The sequence below is a fragment of the Phaenicophaeus curvirostris genome, chromosome 24 (genome assembly GCF_032191515.1).
Source record: "Phaenicophaeus curvirostris isolate KB17595 chromosome 24, BPBGC_Pcur_1.0, whole genome shotgun sequence".
In the NCBI taxonomy this organism is placed as follows: domain Eukaryota; kingdom Metazoa; phylum Chordata; class Aves; order Cuculiformes; family Cuculidae; genus Phaenicophaeus; species Phaenicophaeus curvirostris.
This window is the reverse complement of record NC_091415.1, coordinates 1948236-1972077: the sequence shown is the minus strand read 5'-3', so window position 1 is coordinate 1972077 and position 23842 is coordinate 1948236. Positions and strand designations below refer to the sequence as shown.

Here is a 23842-nt window from a genome sequence, read left to right as displayed (position 1 = left end):
AAATCATTCTCTTAATGAGGTTTAATTTGGCCGGGCGAGCGGCCCCTCCATCCCGCTGCTGGCAGGGGAGCGGAGAGTTGCAGCTGGAGTGTTCGGAGCTTGCGGGGGCAGCTGATGGTTCTTGTCTGCATGTGCCTGGACACAAAAGCAACCACCGGGGCTGTGCTGGTACAGGTAATAGAGGCTGCTGCCTGCTAGTTCATTAGAAATACAATTAAGCTCCTTTTAAAAGCGCTCCGAGTGACCTCTCAAAATTGGATGTGTATTTCTGTGCGTCTCCTGTTGGTCTTGTGCAGAATGATGTTAACTGTCTGCTTCCTGCTGTTCAATTTTCCCAGCATGTAATTATAAATTGTTTCTTTCTCCATAACTTCCTGGCTCCCCACACCAGGCTGCAAATAGCCAAGCTTTTCTCCAGCCCCTTCCCTGCCGGCGCGGCTGCTGGAGGGGCTGGTGCTGTGCTTGCTTAGGGCTTTGGCTTCAGCAGATCTGGTTTTTAGGCTTAATTAAGCAGGAAAGGAGCAAGGAGGGGCTGCCCTTGTCTTCCTTTCCCCCCAAGGCTGTCTGTGCGAATGATGCTGAAGGGTTCTGCAAAGGGCAAGGTGGTCACTTTGATCCTCACTGAGCTTCCAGATGGTTCAACGCCAGTAGCCACCCCACTCCCTGTCCACCAGCATCGGTTTTCTCTGCATTGGGAAGCAGGAGAGCCAAGGAGGTGGGAGAGGTGTGACCAAACCCCAAGTATTGGGGTTAGGGGTGGGTGACTGAAGCATCCTCTGTGTCCCTTTCCATGTGCCAAAGGGCACACGCCGTTGCAGGCAGGGATGCAAATTTGAGGTTGTTCAGCCTGGAGAAGAAGACAAGGCTCTGGGGAGACCTTAGAGCAGCTTCCAGAGCTGAAAGGGGCTCCGGAAAAGCTGGGGAGGGGCTCTGGATCAGGGAGGGCAGGGATAGGATGAGGAGGAATGGTTTTCAGCTGGAAGAGGGGGGATTGAGATGAGGTGGAGCACCTCCTTTCCACACAGCCCTTCTCGCTGCCTCGCTGAGGTGCAGAGCTGCTCTGGGGTGTTTTGCTGAGCCCAGCCTTGATAGCTGCCGGAGAGAGGAAGGAAAACAAACTATGCTCAAGATAGATACGTTTGTTGCTCTATATTTAGGAGTATAGTAATTAAGGCTGGTTGTTTATCCTGACGAACGTGGTAATTAATAGTCTGTGGCAGACGAGCAAATCCTTTCTGCACCTGGGAACAGCGAGTTGTCTCTGGAAAGGGCAAGGGCCTCGCTTGAGAGCTGCTGCTGCTTGAGAGAAAAGCTGCTGTTGAGGCAACATCTGGCTGTTTGCTTTGTCCCCTCTCCAGGCACGCGTGGCTGGGTGCTGGTGGCCTTTGAAGCCACCGTGAGGCTGATTTTATTTGGTCTGTGTGGAAGAGCATGGAGCAGGAGGGTCCTGCCAGTTGCTGGGATGGATGGGAGGTGATGGATGGGAGGTGATGGGTGGCAGAGCTGGAAAGGGAGACAAGGGTGCTTGGTGGCACCCAGGGGTGCATTTGGGATCCTTGCTGGCTGGTGGCACAGACTGGCTGGGCACCCGGGAGGCATCTCAGAGGGCAGGGAGGAGGAGGCAGATGGGTTCAGCTTTTACCAGCCTTGGAATGGAGAGGGGACAAGAAGGTTATGAGGGCAGGCGGCTCTTCTTCGCGGTCTTCCCACTAGATGGGGATGGAGGCATTGCACAGAGCTGGAGCTCGGCTCGAGGCTGCCTGCAGAGAGCACCCACACTTGGCCTTCGCCCCTGCATCTTCTCTAGGGGGTGTCCCAGCGCGGCTCTCCTTGGGGGCTCAGGGCTGACGGGGTCTCGCTTCTCTTGTAGATGCTGCAGGACTGCCCGAAGGCTCGGAGGGAAGTGGAGCTGCACTGGAGGGCGTCGCAGTGCGCGCACATCGTCCGCATCATGGACGTCTATGAGAACCTCTACCAGGGGAGGAAGTGTCTGCTCATCGTCATGGAGTGGTGAGTCCCCGGCCAGGTGGCTTAGGGTGGGCTCTCCCACAGGAGCATCCACAGGGTGATGGGGTGATGCCAGAAGGAGAGTGAGCACCTTCCTGCACTGGTGCTGGGTACCCCAGGGAGGTGCCGTGCTGGGGGATGCAGCCTGCGAGCCGTAGGGCTGTAAACCCTGGAAGAACTTCTGCGCTGCCGGCGTTGGAGGGATGGCAGGAGCTCCCCTGGCTCTGAGTCATTCTGAAAACTCGCTCGGCTGTCAGGCGGCTTAGGGCCTGTGGTTCTTGGTGCAGAAAGATCATAACCAAACTTGCTTTGGCCATTGAAAGCCAGGGGAGGCAGCGGGTTCCTGGCAGCCAGCAGCCTGCGGCGAGGTCCTCTGGGCAGCGAGCAGCCAAGCTGGTTCACCTATTAACGCCGTTGCATGTCTTGCAACGGCAATTGAGTGGCTCCGATTGGGGTAGATGTTTGATATAACCTGGGGAGGAGGAGGAATGAAGGGGAAAGTATTGAAACCACATCCCAACCGCAGCTGTGATTTGATGCCGTTTCCTTGCCAAAACCTCTCCTCTGGCAAGCCGGTAGGTTGCCTGGGGGGGTGGTGGGTGCGAGGAGCGCAGTGAGCAGCACCGGGGCAGGCGGCACGGCAGCCGCCCGAGTGGCTCTTGTGTGGGAAGAGGCTTCTGAGAACCACGCTGGGCAACCCAAGGTGGGAAAGTATTGTACGGTGCGTGTGCTTGTGTGGGAAGAAAGCTGTAGCTGGAGGGTAGGAAACGGGTCCCTGGGGCAACGACTGCCACGGCTCCGTGCTTTCTGAAGGATGCTCTGGGTGTAACACCCATCACAAGGCAACGTTTGACTGTGAGCGTGAGCGTGGTGTGTCTCCTCACATGCTCTGTGCGGCCGTTGGCCCCGGCAGCCGTGCGATATCCATATTGCAGATGTCCCATGAATGTCAAGGGCACTGATGGGAGATGCTATCTGCGCTGGGAAAGCCAGAATCCATCCCTGCTGGGTTAGATAAGGCAGGGACAGGAAGCGCTGTTATCCCTGTTCTCATGGAGAATTATCCCTGACCTCTCAGCGAGCCAAGTTTTTCCTTGGGGTACCTGGAGAGGGAACCACGCCAAGGTTTCCATGATGCTTCTCCGATGCCTTATGTGAGAACGCGCTTCTGCTGCAGTGGGGCTCAGTCTCTGCCTCTCCCATCCCACCGCTGAGCCCGTGTCGGTGCTGCCTGTGCCGCAGGCTTTGTTCAGCACTTCTGCACCAGGTTACGTACTGGTGAGGTGATTGGCTCGCGAGCTAAATGAGGCCAGGCATGCCGGGAGTGCCCTCACCACCTTCGAGCCACATTTGCTGTCTTTACTGTAAATGTGTTTCTGTGGGCTGGTGGGGAGACCACGTCCGCTCGCAGCCGGCGTCTGCGCCATCAGCACAAAACCTTGGCCCTGCTCATTTCTGGAAGGAGGAGGCTCCGAGGTGACCTCTGCCCACAAGGAGTGACCCACGGGCTTGGATGGAGAAGAGGGTTGTTTCTTTCTGAGCTTGTGCAGCTTCTTGCTGAGCATCAGAGGTTTCAGTACCGCTTTTTGCTGGGGTGCGTGAGTTTTCACAGAGGGTCATTGGGCACTGGCAGAGGCTGCCCAGGGAGGGGGTTGAGTCACCTTCCCTGGAGGGGTTTAAGGGACGGGTGGACGAGGTGCTGAGGGACATGGGTTAGTGATTGATGGGAATGTTGGACTCGATGATCCGGTGGGTCTCTTCCAACCTGGTGATTCTGTGATTCTATGATAATGCTGCCGGCTTCTCTTCCAGCTTGGACGGCGGGGAGCTCTTCAGCCGAATTCAAGACAGGGGAGACCAGGCCTTCACAGAACGGGGTATGGAGCCTGTGGGGACCTGTTTTTTTTTTTGTTGGACCATTTATTTTGTTTATATAAGTGTCTCTGGTCCGGGACACTCCCTCAATCGCTCTTTTGAATCCCCAGCAGGGTTTTGCACTTGAAATGTAGGTGCGCATGGTGCTGCTTTTCATGCTCACTGGAGATTAGGGTTAGGAGGTGTTTTCTCAGCTGTCCCTGTGCTTTCCATCCTACTCCAGCACAGGCGAAAGCTTCAGCGATCTTCAGAAACATTCGCTTCCCCCTCCAAAGGACAGAAACCATGTCCTGTGGTTCTCCATACACAGACCCTGCTGGGATAGGATGGACTTTGGGTAGAGGCAACACTTCGGCCTCAGCCATTCCCTATAGTTCCTGGTCTGTTGAGCAACTCACAGGGTGTCCCTCATTTTAACTTACGTATAAAGGCTTGTGGTTGTCTTTTTTTCTGCTTCAGAGGCCTCAGAGATAATGAAGAGCATTGGGGAAGCCATCCAGTACCTACACTCGATCAACATCGCACACCGGGACGTGAAGGTCTGTGCTATCTGCTTCCCTGGCAGTGCCAAGCCCCTCTTGGCCCCTGGCAATGCGGAGGCTGCTCTGGCTCTTCTGCTCACCTCTTCCCTCTGTTTTCACAGCCGGAAAACCTCTTATACACCTCCAAAAGGCCCAATGCTGTGCTAAAACTCACGGACTTTGGTTTTGCTAAAGAAACCACCACGCACAACTCCTTGGCCACTCCGTGCTACACGCCGTACTACGTGGGTAAGTGGCTGAGAGGGGTCTGAGCTTGCAGGTGGGCAGGGCAGGAGGGCAGAGGAACGTTTGGATGGTGCCACGCGCAGCCCATCACCTCCGGGTCCAGCCCGCGGCCTCATTCACAGTGCGGGGGCAGCTCCTGGCTGGGACTCCTGGGGCTGGTTTGGGTGCCGGTGAGTGGTGCTGTGTTGCTGGTGGGAGGAGGATGAGCTGCTCTGAGCTCAGTGTTGGTGTGTGTGGCCAAAATGTTGTGCTCGAAGATGTGAGGTGGCACCAGCAGGTGCCTCTGCTGCCTGTGTGGCCGTGTGCTGCTCTGGGCAGGGCTGCCGAGACTGCACGGAGCCGCAGGCATCCATGGGATGGAAAGATCTTGCCTGGTGCTACCACTTTGACTCAGGACTCTGTTTCTCTCTTTACAAGCCCCGGAGGTGCTGGGTCCGGAGAAGTACGACAAGTCCTGTGACATGTGGTCCCTCGGCGTCATCATGTACATTCTGTAAGTCCAATGGGTCCCACTGTATCCTATAGATATAGAATCCTGTGATTGGTTTGGGTTAGAAGGGACCTCAAAGCCCACCCAGTCCCACCCCTGCCATGGGCAGGGACACCTCCCACTGGATCAGGGGCTCCAAGCCCCATCCAACCTGGCCTTGAACCCCTCCAGGGATGGGGCAGCCACCACTGCTCTGGGCAACCTGGGCCAGGGCCTCCTCACCCTCACAGAAGAATATTTCTTCCTAGGCTCTCATCTCAATCTCTCCTCTTTCAGCTTAAGGGGAGTCACGGATTTTGAGCTCGTCTCTGGGCTGATGGGGCAGAACGTTTACCAGTTGCACCAGTCCTGCTCCTGGCACTGCCCCATGCTCTGTGGGTGCTGACGAGGAGGGTTTTGGGGCAGCACGTTGACTCTCCACTCCCTCTCCCGGCGCAGGCTGTGTGGATACCCTCCCTTCTACTCCAACCATGGCCTGGCCATCTCACCCGGCATGAAGAAGCGAATCCGAATGGGCCAGTATGAGTTTCCCAACCCTGAATGGTCTGAAGTATCAGAGGAAGGTAAATGTGGCTCCTGTGACAGCTTGTCCCTGTGCTGAGGTCCCTTTGGGATCAGCCCCGTGTCCAGCAGTGCTGCGGAGGCTGAGGGAAGCCTGGGCACCTCATGGGTCACCTCTTGGTGACGCAGCAGCTTCAAATCTTTGCTCAAGAGGGTTTTGTTGAAGGCTTTGACCAGCCTGAGGTCTGTGTCATGGAAGGGATGGGAGGGAGGCACATTGGAGGTGTTTTGGGGCCCCTGGCTTGGCTTGGAGTGTGGTCTCCCAAGGACTTCCTAACTCCTGGCTCCATGCAAAATCTTCCAGTTAAGCAGCTGATCCGCAACCTGCTGAAGACGGACCCGACCCAGCGCATGACGATAACGGAGTTCATGAACCACCCCTGGATCATGGTGAGCATGGAGTTGATGAGGCAGTAGGGATAGGGGATGATGGGGATGAAGATGGGATGATGGGAATGAAGATGGGATGATGAGGATGGGGATGAGGATGGGATGGGATGCCTGTGGCTCCCAGTTCACGCTCCTCTGCTCTCTCTCGGCAGCAATCCATGCAGGTGCCCCAGACCCCACTGCACACCAGCCGCGTGCTGAAAGAGGAGAAGGATCTGTGGGAGGATGTGAAGGTAAAACCTCTCTCCAGGGCTGTCTGAAACGCTCTGCACCCTGTGTGTGACATGGGAACTGTCTGCCTCTGCCTTCTCATTGCAAACTGGGCTCATCTGAGCTCGGGGCTGGCTCCTAGCGAGCTCCGTGCTTGGGGTGGCGCTTGAAAAGCCGGCAGTGGGACACTTGGCCCCTGCTGCAATTTATTCCCGTGAAGGCTTGGAGGGGGAAGGCTGCGCTGGGGTTTTGGGGGGCTGTGGGGGCTGTGCCTGCCCAGGGCTCTGCTGACGGCGCTGCCTCTGCCCGCAGGAGGAGATGACGAGCGCGCTGGCCACCATGCGGGTGGACTACGAACAAATCAAGATCAAGAAAATCGAAGATTCCTCCAACCCTTTGCTGATGAAGAGGCGGAAGAAAGCAAACCCCACCGAGCCCGCCGCGCTCCCCCACTGAGGGTGCCTCGCGCCCACCAGCCCTTGAGAAAGCAATAACTATATATATATATTTTTTAAGGAAAAAAAAAGACAAAAAGAGACAGACTGTTCTATCAAGCGCATGGAATTCAGACATTTATACCAGACTAGTTATTTTTAGCTACTCACCTGTGTTTCTGACCTTTCCGGAGCAGGCGGTAAGATCCCCCGAGCAGCTCCGCGCGCTGCGCTCGGGGGTTTGGTCCTGGAGGTGAACGCCACCGATAATTGGATTTTATTTTTTTCTTTTGTGAAACAGTTTTGGTTTTTATTTTTTTGTTCTCTCCTTCCTTCCAAAGATACGGAAATTCCTGTGGTGACCTTTTTAGGGTATATAACATAAATATTTTTTAAAAACTACTGTAGAGCTGAAACGCAGACAGCGTGTTCCCTGTGTGGACGCTGGCTAGAGACGGGCTGCGGGTTTGAGAGCGGGATGGGGAAGGAGAGCTGCCTTCTCCCCATCCCAGTGTGCGCTGGGGGGGTCCTCGTGGGTGTCGTGCTGCTTCGCTGGCCTGGAAAACCGCTGCTTTTAAAGCAGGGCAGCCAAAACTCCCCCCCAAGCCCTCCCTGACCTGGAAGCCTCGACTCTCCCCGGCGGCACAGGGCTCCTCGCCAGCGCCGTCTGTGTGGCTGTCTGTCTGTGCGTGGGGTGTGTGTCGTGTCCGTGGGTGCGGAGCTGCTCCCAGCTCCCTCCCGCTATGGTCTGTGCCTCTGCCTGGAATCCAGTTCTGACCTCAGGGGTGGGCAAGGCGCCCGCTGCCCCCCGCATCCCCCCGGCTCTGCGGGAACGTGGGGAAAAGATGCTTCCCCGCTGCCTGCTCCCAACCCCCCAGCTCCGGGGAAGATGCTGTCCTGGGGGGACCCTGGGGAGGAAAAGCACGTGGGAAAGATGCGGAGCTGTAGCTTGAGCTGGGATGGCAGCACCGTCCCCTCCCCAGTCAGGGCTGGGGGTCGTGTTGCCCCCCCAGGCTGCTTCCCAGGGACTGGGAGTCATTCCTGGCTCCCTGGAGCAGACTGGCTGCTCTGAAGTCTTTAGTCCATGAATTATTATTATTATTATTTGTCACAATGTTTCACCGCGTTAAATGTGTTTGAATGGGGAAAACAGTTTTTTTTTTAAGGTGATGTTTAGTTTTTAGGTGACCTTTTAGACACTGTATGGAATTCTGATTTGTTTTAAAAAGTGGTTTTTATCCTTTTTTTTTTTTTTGTCTGTTGGCTTATACTAATCTTCCCGGTCTGCTCTTCAGTCCTTTGGATTAAAGACACGTAATGCGTCACCAGGTCTCTCCTTGCTTGCTTGGCTGCAAAGAAACCACCCTGGTGTCCTGGGTGGCTGCTCTTGTGATGTCTTGATAGGAATGGTTGGACTCAATGATCCGGTTGGTCTTTTCCAACCTGGTGATTCTGTGATTCTATGAAATTGTTTTTTTTTTTATTGCACCGAAGAGGCTGAGCTCTCTCGGGTTGTTCCCTGGGGATGCAGCACTTGCAAAATCCCTTCGCTTGAGGATCTTGTGGCTGGAGCTGCCCTGGCTGCTGCAAATAAGATTTGCTTGGGTGCCCCGGCGCGGGCTGGGGCTGTGGGATGTGGGATGTGGGGTGTGGGGTGTGGGTGCTGCACCGGGGTGCCGGCAGGGGGAACTGCGCAGCCGGCGTTGGGACGTGGCTGTGGGCACTGGGGCATGCGTGGCCCTGGGGATTGGGGTTGTCACCGGCCGTGCCCCATCCCTGCTGTCACCTCTGTCACCCGTGGGTGCTGCACTGGGGTTTAGGGCTGCTGGGAGCGGCTGCTCCTGCCGGCTTCACCTGCAGCATCTCAGAGGAGACGAAGATCCCTGGGTGCCTTCCTCGTTCCCCTCATTCTTCTCCTCCTAGGGGTGAAGAAGCAGTGGAGGGGCTGCAGGGTGGCAGCAGGAGCTGCAGAGGGACTCAGATGGGTCTTGTCATGTTGTTTGACTCCAAACCAATCCCTTCAATGCTTCGTACATGAGGTTTTTCACAGGGGGCTTGGCACCAGGCTCTGACCCCTGAGCATCCCCCTGGGCAGGTTTGCAGCCCCAAGCTGAGAGCTGGAGCGCTGCCCATGAGCTTTGCCAAACCACAGAACAGGAAGGCTCTGAGTGTGTGATAGCAAAGGCTTCATCTGATTATTTGTTTCATTATTTCAGCCTTGGAGCTGTTTTACTTTTCGCTCCGACTGATGGAGCGATTTTCTGACAGCACTGGTTGAACAAGGCTTGTGCTGCTGCTGGGGCTGCTGAAACCTCTCTGCTGACCTGGCTGCAGGTTTTGCATCTCCTGCAGCTCCTCTGAGCTCCCCCAGATCCCTGGGGCGAAGCAGCAGGCGGTGCTGCCCCGGCACCTCCTGGGATGGGGCAGTAAGTGCAAAGGGATGGGGGTGTGGGGAGGGTGGCGAGCAGGGGGTCTCCCAGCCTTTCCTCCCCCACTGGAAAGGATCCTGGAGCCCCAGGTGCCTCTGGGCCTTTTGGGGATGTGGAAATGGTTGGACTCAATGATCCAGTGGGTCCTTTCCAACCTAGTGATTCTAGGATTCTATGAAATGTGGGGTGGGGTGTGTATCCCGCGATGCAGGTTGGCTGCAGCTGGGCTGCGGTGAAGGCTTTGGACCAGACATGGTGAGCTGGAAGGGGTGTCCCGATGCTCCCCACAGCTACGGGGCAGCTTTGCGCAAACCGCATCTCCAGCCCTGGCTCTCACGCTGCCTCCTGCTGGGTTTCATGGGATCATTGAAGAGTCTGGGTTGGAGGGGACCTCAAAGATCACCCAGCTCCAACCCCCATGGATGAGTTGAGATGAGATGAAATAGGCTTTCTCTCTCACCACCTGAAGAGCACTCGGAGGTGTTTTCAATCGACTGTGGAGGCTCCCCCAGCATCTTTCCAGTTCTGAGCAGCTCATCAAAGCCAGCATCTCAAGCACCTTCCTGGCTTGGGAAGATCCTGCATTGGCCAGGTAAGTCCTGCTCGCCCTGCGATGCTGCTCGGGGAGCTCGGGGTCTGTGCAGCCACTGCCCGTAGTGCAGGAGAGCTGCTTCAAACACAGAGCAGGGATGGAATCAGAGAGTCGTGGAACGGTTTGGGTTGGAAGGGAGCTTAAAGCTCATCCAGTCCCACGCCCTGCCATGGGCAGACACCTCCCACTGGATCAGGGTCTCCAAGCCCCATCCAACCTGGCCCTGAACATCTCCAGGGATGGGGCAGCCACCCCTGCTCTGGGCATCTTGGCCCTCAGCGTGAAGAATTTCTTCCTAATATCTAAGAGGAGCTACCATGACCTCCTGAGGTCCCACTTGCAAAAGCCAAGCAGGGAGGAGCCGTTTCTTTAGCTGCCGTGTTCCAAAACAGTGAGCTAATAGCTACAGCCCTGACAGTAAGTCGTGCCTGTTTGCACGATGCTGTTCACTGTACAGGAGCGGAAACGCGGACTGAACAGAAGTGCAGAGCACTGAGAGGTGTGAAACACAGGCGGATCTTTCCAGGGGCTCAGCCTGCAGCTGCTGGTAGCTCTGATAGGCTTGCACAGGTTCAATGTTTTGGAAAAAAAAAAAAAAAAAGGCTTTTTCTAAATAAACGTAATCCTGATGATAAAAACCTGACCTGGTCTCAGGGATTGAGGGGTTGAGGTTCAGGTTTCCTTTATTACTGACAGCCTGTTCTGGAAATTGCGGTGCTTACTGACGCGCGTCTTGACTCCGATGGGAGGATTTGTGGCTTGAAGGGTTTTCTGTCTGTGTTTGGGGAGGGAAGAGCAGGCACCGAAGCCCTTTTTGCTGCCCACACCACCCGCCCAGGGCTGCAAAACCCACCTGTGCTGGCTCTGGCATTGGAGCTGGAGCAGAGCAGGGATCCCAGAAGTGGCTCCTGTGCAGCCCTGGGCTCTCCCTGTCCCTGCTCCTGGCTCTGGGAGAGCTAGAGGTGGGCACAGCATCATCCCCCTCCACCTCCCAGCCAAAATCCCTCTCTGGAGGGACCGTGAGCTCATCGCAGGGCACCAGACTCTTCCTTTCTGTCACTGCTTTCACAGTGTCTGTCTAGGAGGATCAAAACAGAGAGATGTGTTTTCTGTGAAGCTGCTGATTCTAAAAGGAATCGCCGGGTCGGTGTGGGCGTTGGGTGAGAACGGGGATTTACTCATGCGATTCTTTTTGTTTGTTGTTGCTTCAGGTTTGAAAGCAAAATTTGTCAACAGGTTCGTTCACAAAGCGCCGTGAATAAAGAGGTTGAAGAAGAGCGGGGACGGCAGCCGAGAGGTGGGGAAATGCTTGGTGCTGTTTGCTCTCTAGCGTGAAAGGAGGATGGAAAAGCAGCGTGAAGGAAGGGCTGGAGCCAGGGTAGAAGGTCTGGATTTGTGGGCACCCAATGCACCCTGACACCCGTGTGCGTTCCCCCCCGAGCTCCCCATACCCCAATGTGGATATTCCGGGCTCTCCAGCACTTTGCTGCAGGGTTAGATCCTCACTCAGGAGAGAGATGTGTGTGGATATATACATATAATTATATTTCTCCCAAGTAACAAGTGGTAGGATGAGAGGGAATGGCCTCAAGCTACACCAGGGGAGGTTTAGGTTGAATATTTGGACCAATTTCTTTACTGACAGAGTGGTGAAGCCCTGGCAGAGGCTGCCCAGGGCAGCAGGGGTGTCTCCATCCCTGGAGGGGTTTAAAAAATCTGCACACGTGGCACTTTGGTACATGGTTTAGTAGATATGTTGACATTGTGTTGACGGTTGGACTTGATCATCACTGAAGATGTTTAAATGATGTGGAGATGTGGTATTTGGGGACGTGTTTTAGTGGTGGAATTGGCAGTGATCTGCTGACTCTGAAGGAATATGTGAAAGGTTCACCGCAACATTTGTAAATTGTAGTAGTTAGTAGGAAAATAAACCCTCTCTCCTCACCCCACTTTCTTATTTTTAGTAGCAAACTTCCTGCTAAGGAAAAAAAAATATATATATTTCTCACTATTGAGGGGATGGGTTTTGATCAAAAGTCTGGCTCTGCTCCAGGTAGATCATCAATGTTTGTTGCTACCCGAGAGATGAATCATGAAGATCTCATTTTCCTAGTCTGTCAACGCAAGAAGTAGCTGCTGCTCTCACTAGGAGAGAGGCTCGGATGGCTCACAGCATTGCATCTCCTCCTTCTTGAGATGTGGTGGTTTGCTGCTCTCCCACAGGGTTGGTCAACCTTGGACAACCCCAGAGGGACAAACTGTCCTCAGGGCCCTCGTGGATGTGGGGGACAGGACGGCACGTTGTGCAACTGAGACTGAGCAGTCGAGCATCGTGGCTATTTCTCTAGTGCTCTTAGTTTTCTATTAAGAGGGGTTATAATTGAGAGAGAGCAGAGGTTTCCATGCATGGGCAATCACTACTTGCTCACCACAAGAAGGATGTTGGGGCGAGTCCAGAGAAGAGCAATGAAGCTGGGGAAGGGGCTGGAGAACAAGGATTGCGAGGAGCAGCCGAGAGAGCTGGGGGGGTTTAGCCTGGAGAAGAGGAGGCTGAGGGGAGACCTCATTGCTCTCTCCAACTCCCTGAGAGGAGGTTGTGGAGAGGAGGGAGCTGGGCTCTTCTCCCAAGGGACAGGGGACAGGACGAGAGGGAATGGCCTCAAGCTCCACCAGGGGAGGTTCAGGCTGGACATCAGGAAAGAATTTTTCATGGAAAGGGTCATTGGACACTGTCAGAGGCTGCCCAGGGAGGGGGTTGAGTCCCCTTCCCTGGAGGGGTTTAAGGGACGGGTGGATGATGTGCTGAGGGACATGGGTTAGTGATTGATGGGAATGGTTGGACTCGATGATCCGGTGAGTCTTTTCCAACCTGGTGAGTCTGTGATTCTATGACAGGCTGATAATTTAAACCTGACTGTAAATGTCGGGTACCCAGGAACAACAGATTTTCCTCACTAATAGTAAGATGCTCCCCAGAATCTGCCCTTTCAGGCTCATGGGAATTCCGCTGGGGACATTTGCAGCATCTTTTCCAACCAGGAAAGGCAAAGATGCTCCTCACTGCTGTGAAAATCAGAGCAACTCTGGCTAACCCAGCAGTGGGAAACATCGAGCAGGTTATGGAGAGGGTGTGCGAGCTGTGCCGATTGCAGCGGCTGGAGTCAGCATTGCAAAAGCTTCAGGAAATGAAATTTCAACTCAGAAAAAAAAAAAAAGAAATTTGGCATTACTGCCAGGAAAGGAACGTTGTAATCCAGCTCCATTGTTTGGAGCAAAGACGAATGATTTGTTGCTGCAGGGGGTGATGAAATGGTGGAGAGACCCTGGCCATAAGGCAACAGATCATAGAAGGCAGAGGTGGAAAGTGAGAACTGGCTGGGTTAAACTGCTGAATTGCCATCCCTGTCCAGCTGAGGATTGTTTCCGATGCTCTGGGCTGGGGTGTCCAGCTCCTCCTCTATCAGACAGCCCGGGGATGCTCTGACTGGAGCATCTGTAGAGCTGGCATGGCTAGGAGCCAGTTCAACAGATTCCCTTCCTTCCTCTGCAGCAGCATCATCATCATCTAACAGCCCCAGGAGCGAGTCGGTGCCTCCGTACCACACTCCTTCATGAATTAATAGGTTGCCAGTTGGGACAGGGCTCAAAAATATCAAGGGATTCATGTGTCTCTGTGGCATCACGCTGCGACCCTGCTGCTTTGCACCCTGCAGGCATCTTGTGAACCCTCATGGGGCTGAGTTTCAAAACCAGGAGCCGAATCCTCCCCAAAAGCCTCAGGACGCATCAGGATAAAGCGATTTAGCGCAAAGAGGAGGGCGAGCGGCTGCTGTTCCTGTTAGGTGGCTGCTCCTCCAGCCTGCTGAGGGTAACCAGCCCTTAGTCATTGTGAAACCGCTTGCGTGCAGAGGAGACACAGGCAGAATCGGCTCGGTTCCTCGGCTCGCGGGGCTGGTGGCAGAGCCCAGCGCGCTGCATGGGAACAGAGCTTCGCTGAAAACAGGCACCTGTCCGAGAACAAACCTGTTTGTTCCCAGTGTCTCAGCCCCCATTCACCAGCTGTGGGTGCAACTGGGCTAATTGCTCGACTTTGCCTCCCTGTAATCAGATGGTTTTGTTTACTTCCCCACTCTAAGCAGCATCCAGCTGCCCTGGAGAGGGAGGTGGGTGGCTCCTGAAGCTCTGCTGGACCCTCACTGGCGAAGCAGGGTGGGAATAGCAAGGTTCAGAGCCTGATCGATGATCTGTACGCTTATTTGTTGTTAAGGGCTTTTTTTTTTTTAATGTTTGTGTTAACTGTGACCCTTCTTTTCTCTTGCTTCTTCCCGGGTTGTGGGAGAGTAGATGAGGTTGTGATGGAGACTTGCAGAGCTCAGGAAAGGGTGAGGATGGACTGTGCTGCGCAGCGTTAGAGGAGAGAAGAGATGCTGATGTCGGGACAGCTGGGAAATCCTTCTTCCCTAATAATATGCCTTCAACCTTTAAAGCCTGCAGAAAACCAACGATGGGTTTTTTTTTTGCAGTGGATAAAGTGGCAGCTGAGCAGTTGTTTCAATTCCTAGAGAAGCAAAGACTGTTCCTCTACAACCTGTAGCTTCGCAGGGTTCCCATCCCGCGGCGTGTGGTGCTCTGGGCTCAGCAACCTCACGTGCAGCCCCTGCTTGCCAACCCACTGCTGCTGAGACCAAAAAGGCTCCTGGCAGTGCCGAGAGCACGGCAGGGGAGCCCCTGCTATGCCAGCCCCCACGCTGTGGGGTGAAACACGCTGCCCCCGCACGCCTCTAGCTATGAGACAGCTGGAGATGCTGCTCTTCCACCTTACGGGTAAAGCCAGAGCATAAATGAATAGGCGTCGGGCTTAGATTTCATCCTGAAAGTGGAGTCCTATGGGGAGGGGTGGGATGCACTGGGTCCTCAGGCTTGGAGAGGTGCTTGGAGCGGGTGTCCTGACCTCCAGCTGTGTGCTGGGGTTTGAACCCTGCTGTCCCCCACGATCCGTGGGAGATGGAGGGGAGCTTTTCCCAGAAACTGGGGCCCTGAGCGCTGAAATTGTGGCTGTGGTGAGCGGGGTGCTGGTAGCATCACACTCCCGGCTTTAGTAACCCCGCGCCCTCGTGCAGCCGCTATTACTCAGGCTCTCGCCACCGCGGAGCAGCTGAGATAAGAAAGTGGCAGCCTGCGAAGCTGGGGCCCCCCGGTCCCCTCGGTTATGCGTGTGCCCAGCCTGTTTTTGCTGCTCTTTCATGACAAAACCCCCAATTTCAGTCACGTGCTGCTGAAATCGAGGATGCAGAGAGGCACGAGGTGCTTGGGGCTGAGAGGCACAGCGAGTTGAAGTTAAATAAGACGCGTTAACAATAACCACAACTGAAATCAGGGCAGTTCTGAACACTTTTAGCAATGTAAAAATAGTTAAACAGAGTTTACTTGTTCTGATTTTGCTTGTTTAGTGCTTCACGTCTTCTGTGTCGCTGGCAGCCTGGTCCCTGTTCATCGTGACTCCAAGGGAGGCTGAAGGGTCCTAGAGACAGTGCTCATCTTCATGCCAAGATACTATTTTCCTGTGACAAAGGAGCCAGTGGGGTTTTGTTCCTCATGCCCAGCTCATGAGAGGAGACGTCTGCGTTCTGGAGACGCCTCCGCCGGTTCAGCTGGGATCAGCTCATCTGCCCTCCCCGTCTTGGCCAACGGGAGATGACTCAGAAGCTTAATCGCTTTCCTAACAGCGAGTACTTATTGTCCACTGTAAGGATGCTTCGAGCTTTCAGGGAAGTTACTAAAGATGATAAAGACAAAGCAGAAGAAGCTGCTCCTTCAGGCAGCAGATGCTCTCGTGTTTTACCACTCTCGGCATGTTCCTTTTTCGCACCAGGGAGCAGCTGATGCTCGAGCACTCCTGGAGTCCTCAGAGTTTTGTGCACGTGCTTGTGCATAAACTAAAGCACTCGTGAAACTACTAAATTTTCCATGCGTGCTCTCTTTCCCCTAGCTGGGTGTCGCGTCTTCCTGCGAGCCTGGATTCTCTCTGATGGGGAAAAAAATAAGAAATGTGGGAGAAGCGAGCGGCTGCAGCACCTTGCAAGAGCCAAGCTGCTGGCAGCGATCGCCGGTGCCCCTGCTGGGGCTGGCAGTGAATCATCCGCTGCGGCTCAGCTGGTTTCACCATGAAAACCCCTGCTGCGTGCTGGCACGGTTAGGTAAGACTGGACTGGGGTGGCTGCAGTGAGCTCGGGGCTCGCTGCCCTGCACCAGGCTGTCGGAAACATGCGGCTTCAACCACAGACGGAGCTTCTGTTGAGTCAGCACCGACTGGACTTTCTAAAGAGGAAAATGAAAATCCAGAGGTGGTTCTGGGTGCCAGAGGCGCTGGCTAATGGGTTGTGCTGGGAGGCAGAAATGGGGTTTTTAAGCAGCGGTGGCTGCGTTGTGCCGGGATGGATCGATCACGCTGTTCTGAGCAGGTTTTTCTGGCCTGAGGATGATGCTTTACTCTTCAAGTACAGACACCCCCCGGGAACTGAAGCTCTGATAATCCTCCTCTACTGCATTTAGGCCACATCTCTAACACTTTTCCTCCAGGGTTTAACATTTAAACTTTTTTATTTTAACCCCAAAAGTGGCTTAATCGCATCCAGCCCTCGGCATCAGCATTACTGGTTGAGATGGAGCATACGACCCGACGAGAAGCTGGGTCTCGCTTAGGCAGGGTTGAGCTCTCAGGAAGAAGATACCCAGCAAGGAAACTGTTTGCTTCTGTGGGATCAAACCCCAGAAAACCACCATCTCTGATCTATGTGACAGCCTTGTGCTGTTACTGGAACAGCCAGACCGTCACTGCGATTGGCAGGAACTACATCAGCACTAAGCGATGGGGGATAACGACTTCTGGGCTTGCAGGAGAAGCAGAATCTTGCACACAGGGGAGCGCTGTCCTATTTTGTTTTGCAGAGGGGACGCTGTGCCCTGGGTCTCATCCCATGGCTTGTGCAGCCCTGGTGGGCTCTGGCTCTCGGCTCTGCTCGTCTCCCCCACCGCTGCTTCCAACAGCTTCGATGTTGTGCACAGAGCTCGCGTTGCGATAGCATCGTGCTGCTAAAAGACACATTGCTGGTGGTTTTTTCCCTCTAAAAGCTGATGGTTTTGGCACGTGTGGGTTGGCGTTGGGGCCAAATTGGGTCTGCAGAGCCTGGCAAGTGCAGCAGGCATCAAGGCATTCAAGCGAGCAGGGGTCTGGGTGATGCTGGTGCTGTGATACTGGTTTGAGGGAGGTGGTTTGAGTCACATGGATGACTTGCAATGACGCCTTGGGTGTCTCAGCTCTGCAGGCTTCCCTGTGGGGGGTTTTCCCCCCTGTTTTTGCCTTTTTAAAGCGGTTTATCCTGGTAGGGAAGGACTGTTGGGGTCAGGGCTGGCTTGGTAGTGGGAAAAGGCTGCTTGAAGACACAGCCAGAAATGAGTCATGGTGATTGTTCCTCTGCTGGAAATGTCACTGCTCCGTGGCAGATGCTGCCACTGGTCGCCTAGATGGCTTCTACTGGGATTTCCAGAATACCTTTCCTAAAACTTCTTGGAGAGGAGACATCTGTTCAGTCAGAGGTGTGTTTGCATGCTTTTCCTCACCAGATCTGTGTCGTAGTGCAAGCATCCCCGTGTCCTGGTGAGAAATGGCGCAGACTTCTTTGCGCGTGGCCTGCGTTGTGATCTGGCACTAAACGTCCCCTGGTTCTTGTTTCTCTCTGCCTTGAGCAAACCCTGACTGGGAGCCCTTGCATCACTTTTCTGCTGTCCCTGCAGCTTCCAAATCCCGTTTGAGAGGAGCAGAGCCGCATCTCCCTGCCCTGCGCCCAGCTCCTCTCCTGCACTGATGTCTCCGAGCACCCAGCCATCCCGTCCAGGTGGCTGGTTTGCTCTGCCTCCCTCTTCTTCTGAACCAAACGACTTCTGTAGCATCGCGGAACTGGGAACCTTTGTTCTTCGCAAGAGGCATCCCATCTGCTTCGTTCCTGCAGTTGCTTTAACCAGAGCAACTGAGCTTTACTGAAAAACTCACCACAGCTGAGCCGACGCTGCCCTTTTCTCCACGCGGGGCAGAGCCCAGGTATGGATTTCACTCGCAGGGATCCTTGGTCCCCTGCCTTGGGCTGGTGACACGGGCTTTAAGAGCTGTCCCCTGCCTCCTTCTGGAAGGAAAGTTAAATAAAAGTGATAAAAATAGGTGCAGAGGGGCCAGGGGAGCCTGCAGACCAGATCTGCCCTTGGTGAAGCTTCAAGGAGTGCTTGTGAGCGCAGGTTTTACTGAGAACCCAAATAATCTCTTGGACCAAAGGCAGCAATTTGCTGACCAACACCAGAGTGAAGTCTAGGCAGAAGCAGACTTAGAAATTCTTGTATTAACTGCAACAAAATGTGTTTCTGACGCTGTGAGGAAAGAAATCCCAGCGGCCAATGAACACCCGGAGTCTGCTGGACTTGCTAAGAGCGGTGAAAATGAAAGAGGCTCGAAAGCGAAACAGAAACGCAGCCAGGCAGGCACCTGCTAGCCCTGGGGATTCTGATTCTGACACTCAACCACTTATTTAGCAGTAAATGATGCCCTGAACAGGGTGGTGGGTGAATCGTTCACTAGAGTCGGAGGCTGGAGGATGTTGGGCCAGCTGTTTCTGGACAGCGAGAAATTTTGTTCCATTTAAATGTGAGGACCTGGGATCTTCTCCCTTCCCTGGCCATTAATGCATGCAATATCCTCAATTTTTCTGACCTAGATCCATGCCCGCTGGGCTCTTCCCCAGCCCGGTGATGCTGGGCGCAGCATCCAAGCGCTGGTGCTCATTTGCAGCCCTGGGAAAAACTTGTAAGAAGAGACCAGAGGCTTTACTCAGTAGGAGTTCTTTATTAGCAAAAATAAAAGATTTCTTTTCATACAGATAAACCTACAGAAGTTCACCACAGTGACAGAAGCCACGGCCAAGGCACAGTGCCCCTGGGGACGCTCTTGGCTCTGGATCCATCCTTGCTGCTTCTTCAACACTGAAGTCAAGGCGTTTGGTAGAACAGAGGACAGAGTTGGCTCAACAAGACCTTGATGTGTCCTGGTAAGAAGCTCCATTTCAATTTTACAGCGTTTGTCTCCCACGTTGCCCTTGAGTTTATAGCACTCGGTTGATTTCAGTGGCAGGAGTGGCTCACGGAGCAGAATTTGGGGCCCCCCTTGCACTGGGACAACCCGTTCCATGCAGGCAGGATGCCAGCAGGAATGTCCTTCTGTCACCATGAACGTACAAATAGAAGAAATCCAGTATAAACAGCCTCTCTCCAGTGGTAACTTACAGAGCAAACAGCAAGCCGACAGTGTTCCATCACACCGGCGCCCTAAGGCTTCTAAATATTAGAAGCAAATGGTGATGGGATTTTCCTCTGCTCAGCATCCTGCAGCACGCAGGAGGCTGGGACAGGGAGGGAGAGAGGGGAACCCCAAAATCAAATCTCGGGGGCACTAGAGCCGCGTTCCCTGTGATGTTCACCTGCTGCGGCTCCTCGGGCACGAGATCGGATAGAACATGGACCCCACTATTGTCAGTGCTGCCTGCAGCTTTAGGAATTTGAATGCAAATTACCCAAACCACCTTAAAATGGTGGAGAATTAAATATCCTCTAACTTAGAAAAAGAAAGAAAAACAACCCTCCCCAACAGAACCGCAAATAAAACCCAATCAAAGACTGGAAAATTGTAAGAATAACCTTTGAAAGTGCGGAGTGGCTGAGCCAGCAGCTCTGGAAGTCAGACTTTAGGAACATTGAAGTTCTATTAGAACCAAACATTTCATTCCTACTACTATTAAATTCATTAATCTGGACTTAAATATACAGGCTGATAGCTGGAGGTGGGGCTAACTGATCTATCGCTGTGACACGATGTCATAGGAGCCCAGGACCTCCACCTCCTCCTCACTGCTTTTCTTATGCAGGAGGAAATTATGCCCTCGGTTACATTTATGGTTGTTTTTCTCGGTGCAAAGCCATGGGATAATTTTTCAGTGCCTAATTCCAACTGCAGAACCAGAGACAGTGATGTAGCTATGCATAAAAATATTGGATTACATAAATAAATAGAGGGATAAAACTCGAGGAGGACGGTCATTTGCTTAACATTAAAAATTAAATTAAAATTAATTAAAATTAAACTTTGCAGAACTTGGAGCTGGAATCGCCCCTGACCAGGCATCTCTGCTAGTGAAATAACTTCTTGGAGAAGTTCTGCTCATTATCTGTTCCCGAGAAGAACGCTGCTGAATAAAATAGCACTATCATAAACGGCATTAAAATATTGAACAATAAATAGTATTTTACAAGCTCACCACACTTCTCAAAACATTGTAAACATAAACACTGAGGTATTAAAAGTAATAAATATTAATTTCAGTTGTGAAAAAAACCCACCCTTTAAATACAAAACTAAATTTAAAGGGATCGACCCCTAATTCTTGACCTGAACCCAACTTAATCTCTCGTGAGCTCTCGCAGCAGAAAGTGATTTCTGAAAATATAGCAGGATTTTGAGCGAAAGATGCAGCCCTGTGGGTGTTTTCACTTCTTTCTCTTCATCAGCAGGTACTCCTCGATGTAGTTGATGAAGATGTCGAACTCCCCCATGGCCTTGTAGATTCCGTTCTCGCTCATCTGCAGGTGAAAGCCAAGTCTGTTTAAGTCTGAATGTGATGCTAGAGAGGTGCAAGCTCTAGATTTATTCTCCTTCTACCAAAACCTCCTGCCTCTCTGCCCAACCCCACAGGGGAACGCCCTGGCTGCTCCTTCAAGCATCGCTCTCCGGATTCCTCTGCCTTAGGTATTTCTGCGATTAATGACAGAATCTTTTTGGATTCTCCTCTCTGGGTGTGTTCCCAACCCCAGCGCAGTCCCGCGAGCGGGGACCTCACCTTATCGAACGTCTCCTTAATGTGCTTTACAGTTTTGCTCCTCTTCTCGCACGTGAAGAATTTGTGCTGCAAAGGGGTAAGAGCAACAGTTTTAATCACACGGATTTCTGTCCCGGGACGCGCGGCGGCTGCTCCTCTCCCTCCATCCTACCCCTCATTGCCACCATCCCCACCTTCCCTAAACGCAGCCCTGGAGCTCTCTGGGGCAGCAACTGGAGCTGCTTTGCCCCTTAACCTTAAGAAAGAAGCACGGGATGACCTGAGCTTGGATGCTGACCCTTCTCCAACCTGGTGATTCCGTGATTAGCCAGCGCTTGGAGAGGACAGCCCTGTGTTTACCTAGGGCAGGGTTTGTCTGCTCTGTCTCAGCTGAAGAGGTCACGGAGTGGTTTCCAGAGGCATCATCGCAGAGTCCTCTGCTCCCCAGGTAAGGGATGGACCCTTCATCCTCCCTCCTCTCACCTCTTCAGCCAGACTCTGCTGGATAAATCTGGCTGCAGGTAAGCAGTGCTCCCAAACAGAGCCTCTGAATCGTTAATATTTAACTGATAAGAGAAGGCACTGGGAGAAACTCCATCCTCGCTCTGCCTCCCAGCACCCCTGCTGCTCCACATCATCCTGGAGAGACCCAGCTCCTGCTCCCCACCCTGCTGCTGGTCCGGCACCAGCTCTGCCTCGCCGGGGCACGGATTTCATCCCCACTCACACAGCGCCTCATCGTTGTCTTGAGGCTCAGCAGCAGGTTTCCCAGCTCTCCCATGCTCTGCTGGTGGCTCGTGCTGCTCCTCATGGCGCTGGGCAGCACCTCTTCCATGTAGAAACGCAGCATCTCCGACACCGCCTGGCAGCCGAAGGTCCCCTGGGGCGAGAGGAGGTAACCGCGTTGGGGCACCCGCTGGCACCGATGGGCACGGGTGTTTTTAAAGATCAAAACCCCGGGGGTGGTCGGAGCGTTAGCACCGCTCGCTGCGAGGAGCCACAGACACACGTGATGCTGCTCGGGGAGCGGTTCTTGTGTGACATTAGGGAACACCCCGATTTACAATCTGCTTCCTTTCTTAAAAAACACTGACCAGATGTGAAGAAGGATAAGGGAGAAGGTGAGAATTATTAGGTCAGAATTATAATTCTTACCTTAAATTCATCCAGCAGGTCGGAGCTGAGCAACTGGATGCTAAGTTCATCATCTTTTGATTGCTGTAGAAGGAGATAATGGAAACGTGAGCTTTGCTTACACAGGCTTTGCTCTTTGCCCTGTCAAGCGATTGTTTTGCCTGTTGACACTTATTGTCTCGCTGAAGCGAAGGCGAAGAGCCCCCAGCACGCTTGTGTGCACAGCGCAGGGACACCAGATGGAGGAGTCACCAATTCTTTGGTCCATCGCCTTGCAGAGCAAGCGCTGCCAGGTCAAGACAGTAAGAAAATGAGATCACGAGCTACAGTCCCATCGATTTCGTTCACGTGAAACTCCTCCCGCTGCTGCGAGCGCTGCACGCTCACTGCAGCTGCAGAGGATGTTTCTGTGAGAGCGTTGGTGCAAACCACATCGCTCTTCAGAGAGGTGTTAAGGGTCTGGCAGCCCCTGGCAGCGAGATATCCACCCCACTGGTCTGCCCGTGGGGTCACTAGAGAAGGAAGGGTCCATCCCCTTGGTTTTATTGTCTCCGTCAGCCCCAGTCAGTGGGGAGGAGGGATCTGCAGGGAGGGTTTGTTCTCGTGGTGCCTCTGTTGCCTCTGGTTGACCCAAGAGCTGCAGCGGGGTGGACTGGCACCACCCAGAGCATCGCTCCGGAGTGCCAAAGCTTTCCTGAGAGGTTAAAAATATTCCTTCCCACCATTAATTGGGAGACTGACAGCAAACTTTAAATCTAAAGCTTTGGCTGCGTTCATTTGATACTAAATACAAGCCATAATGTTAGCTCGAGATTTAATCTGGGAGAATTATCTTGGTTGATTGCTGAAACACACTGACATAAACTAAACCAGTGACACAGACGTGACCAAGCACCTCTGTCGGTACTGATACAATGAGAAATGCTCTGAAGATATCTTATAGTGCTTTTGCAGAGCAAAGCAGTGACCTTGCACAGGCACCACAGCAAGTGCTACTTACTTTAACATTTTGCCAGTCATAAAATACCACGTTCAGGCTTTTGTGGCTCTTTCAAAGCAAAAATCTGTAGCGAATGATTTCCCTTTTCAGTTAGCGTTGACTTCAGTGAGGCTGGACCTTGTTGCCCTGAAGAAGAGACTATTTTCTTCCTATGAATTCAGTGAATAATTCAATTTGCAGCATCTAGGGGGAAGCCTGGCTAGCAAGGTTCGCAAAGATTCATTATGAAATCTCTTGGGTTCTTTATACCAGGAAGAAAACCCCTCGCATGCTGCTTCTCAGCAGTCAATGAAACTGAGCTTCTCTGGCTCATCCCCATTGCAACAGCACCGCGCAAAACCGAATCGGTTCTGCAGGGAGGAAGCTGCCTCCCCCTTCATCCAAAATCACTGAACAGCAAAACGAGAAGGAGGAAAGAGCGGCCGGGTTATACTTACAAAATAATCCTTAATTTCCTCAAACTTGACCCTGAGCTCTCTGAGCTTTGCAGGCAGGAGCTCCGAGAAGTGGAGGCAGCTGGGTTCGAGGGGCGAGGACCTGGCAGGCAGGGTGGCAGCAGCCAGGAGCAGCAGGAGCAGCACCGAGCAGGTTTTCATGCTGTGGCAAGGAAGGTCCAACCCTGCTGAATATCACAGGAGGGCAATAAGCAGATCTGTAGCCTTCACCTTGATGGAGCCCCTCATTTATACTCTCAAAACATCGCTCCATTTCCTCTCCCCATTTCCTGACGAGCAATATTGGGCTTTTAAGTCATTCATTAAACCCAAATGTCACTTGGGTTTCCCGTCAACTTGGGTTTCCTGTTCTCTTGACCCCCCTCCTCTCCTCACACCCCATCAAATCTTTTGTGCTTAGACTCTGCATTTTTTTTTCATCACTTGCTTCTTGTAAATTTACATGTGGCTAAAGACGAAAGCTTCAGCTATAAGGCAGAGAAGAAAAGGTGCTGTGTGAGGTTAATTCTGCATTCTCACAGTTACCTTTTATTTTTAGATGAATGCCCTATTGTCAGGGGAAAAAAAGTGTTCCTATTTTTA

General features: G+C 53.1%; 2 protein-coding genes across 2 annotated transcripts in view; one reads left to right on the top strand and one right to left on the bottom strand.

Moving 5' to 3' along the window:
• Positions 1-8059, top strand: part of MAPKAPK2 (MAPK activated protein kinase 2) — a 28607-nt gene extending 20548 nt beyond the window's left edge. Inside the window, 9 exon segments of the mRNA XM_069876166.1 lie at positions 1871-2010; positions 3820-3884; positions 4342-4421; positions 4526-4652; positions 5067-5142; positions 5578-5702; positions 6005-6090; positions 6243-6323; positions 6613-8059. Coding sequence (XP_069732267.1) covers positions 1871-2010; positions 3820-3884; positions 4342-4421; positions 4526-4652; positions 5067-5142; positions 5578-5702; positions 6005-6090; positions 6243-6323; positions 6613-6756 — 924 coding nt within the window. The 3' untranslated portion in view covers positions 6757-8059.
• An 11733-nt stretch (positions 8060-19792) lies between these two features.
• Positions 19793-23401, bottom strand: IL10 (interleukin 10). Its single transcript, XM_069875835.1, has 5 exons — positions 23243-23401; positions 21827-21889; positions 21399-21551; positions 20693-20758; positions 19793-20435 (listed from the first exon to the last, which is right to left on the bottom strand). The coding sequence occupies exons 1-5, from the start codon at positions 23399-23401 to the stop codon at positions 20343-20345; spliced, it is 534 nt and encodes a 177-aa protein (XP_069731936.1). The 3' UTR covers positions 19793-20342.
• Between the last annotated feature and the right edge of the window lie 441 nt (positions 23402-23842).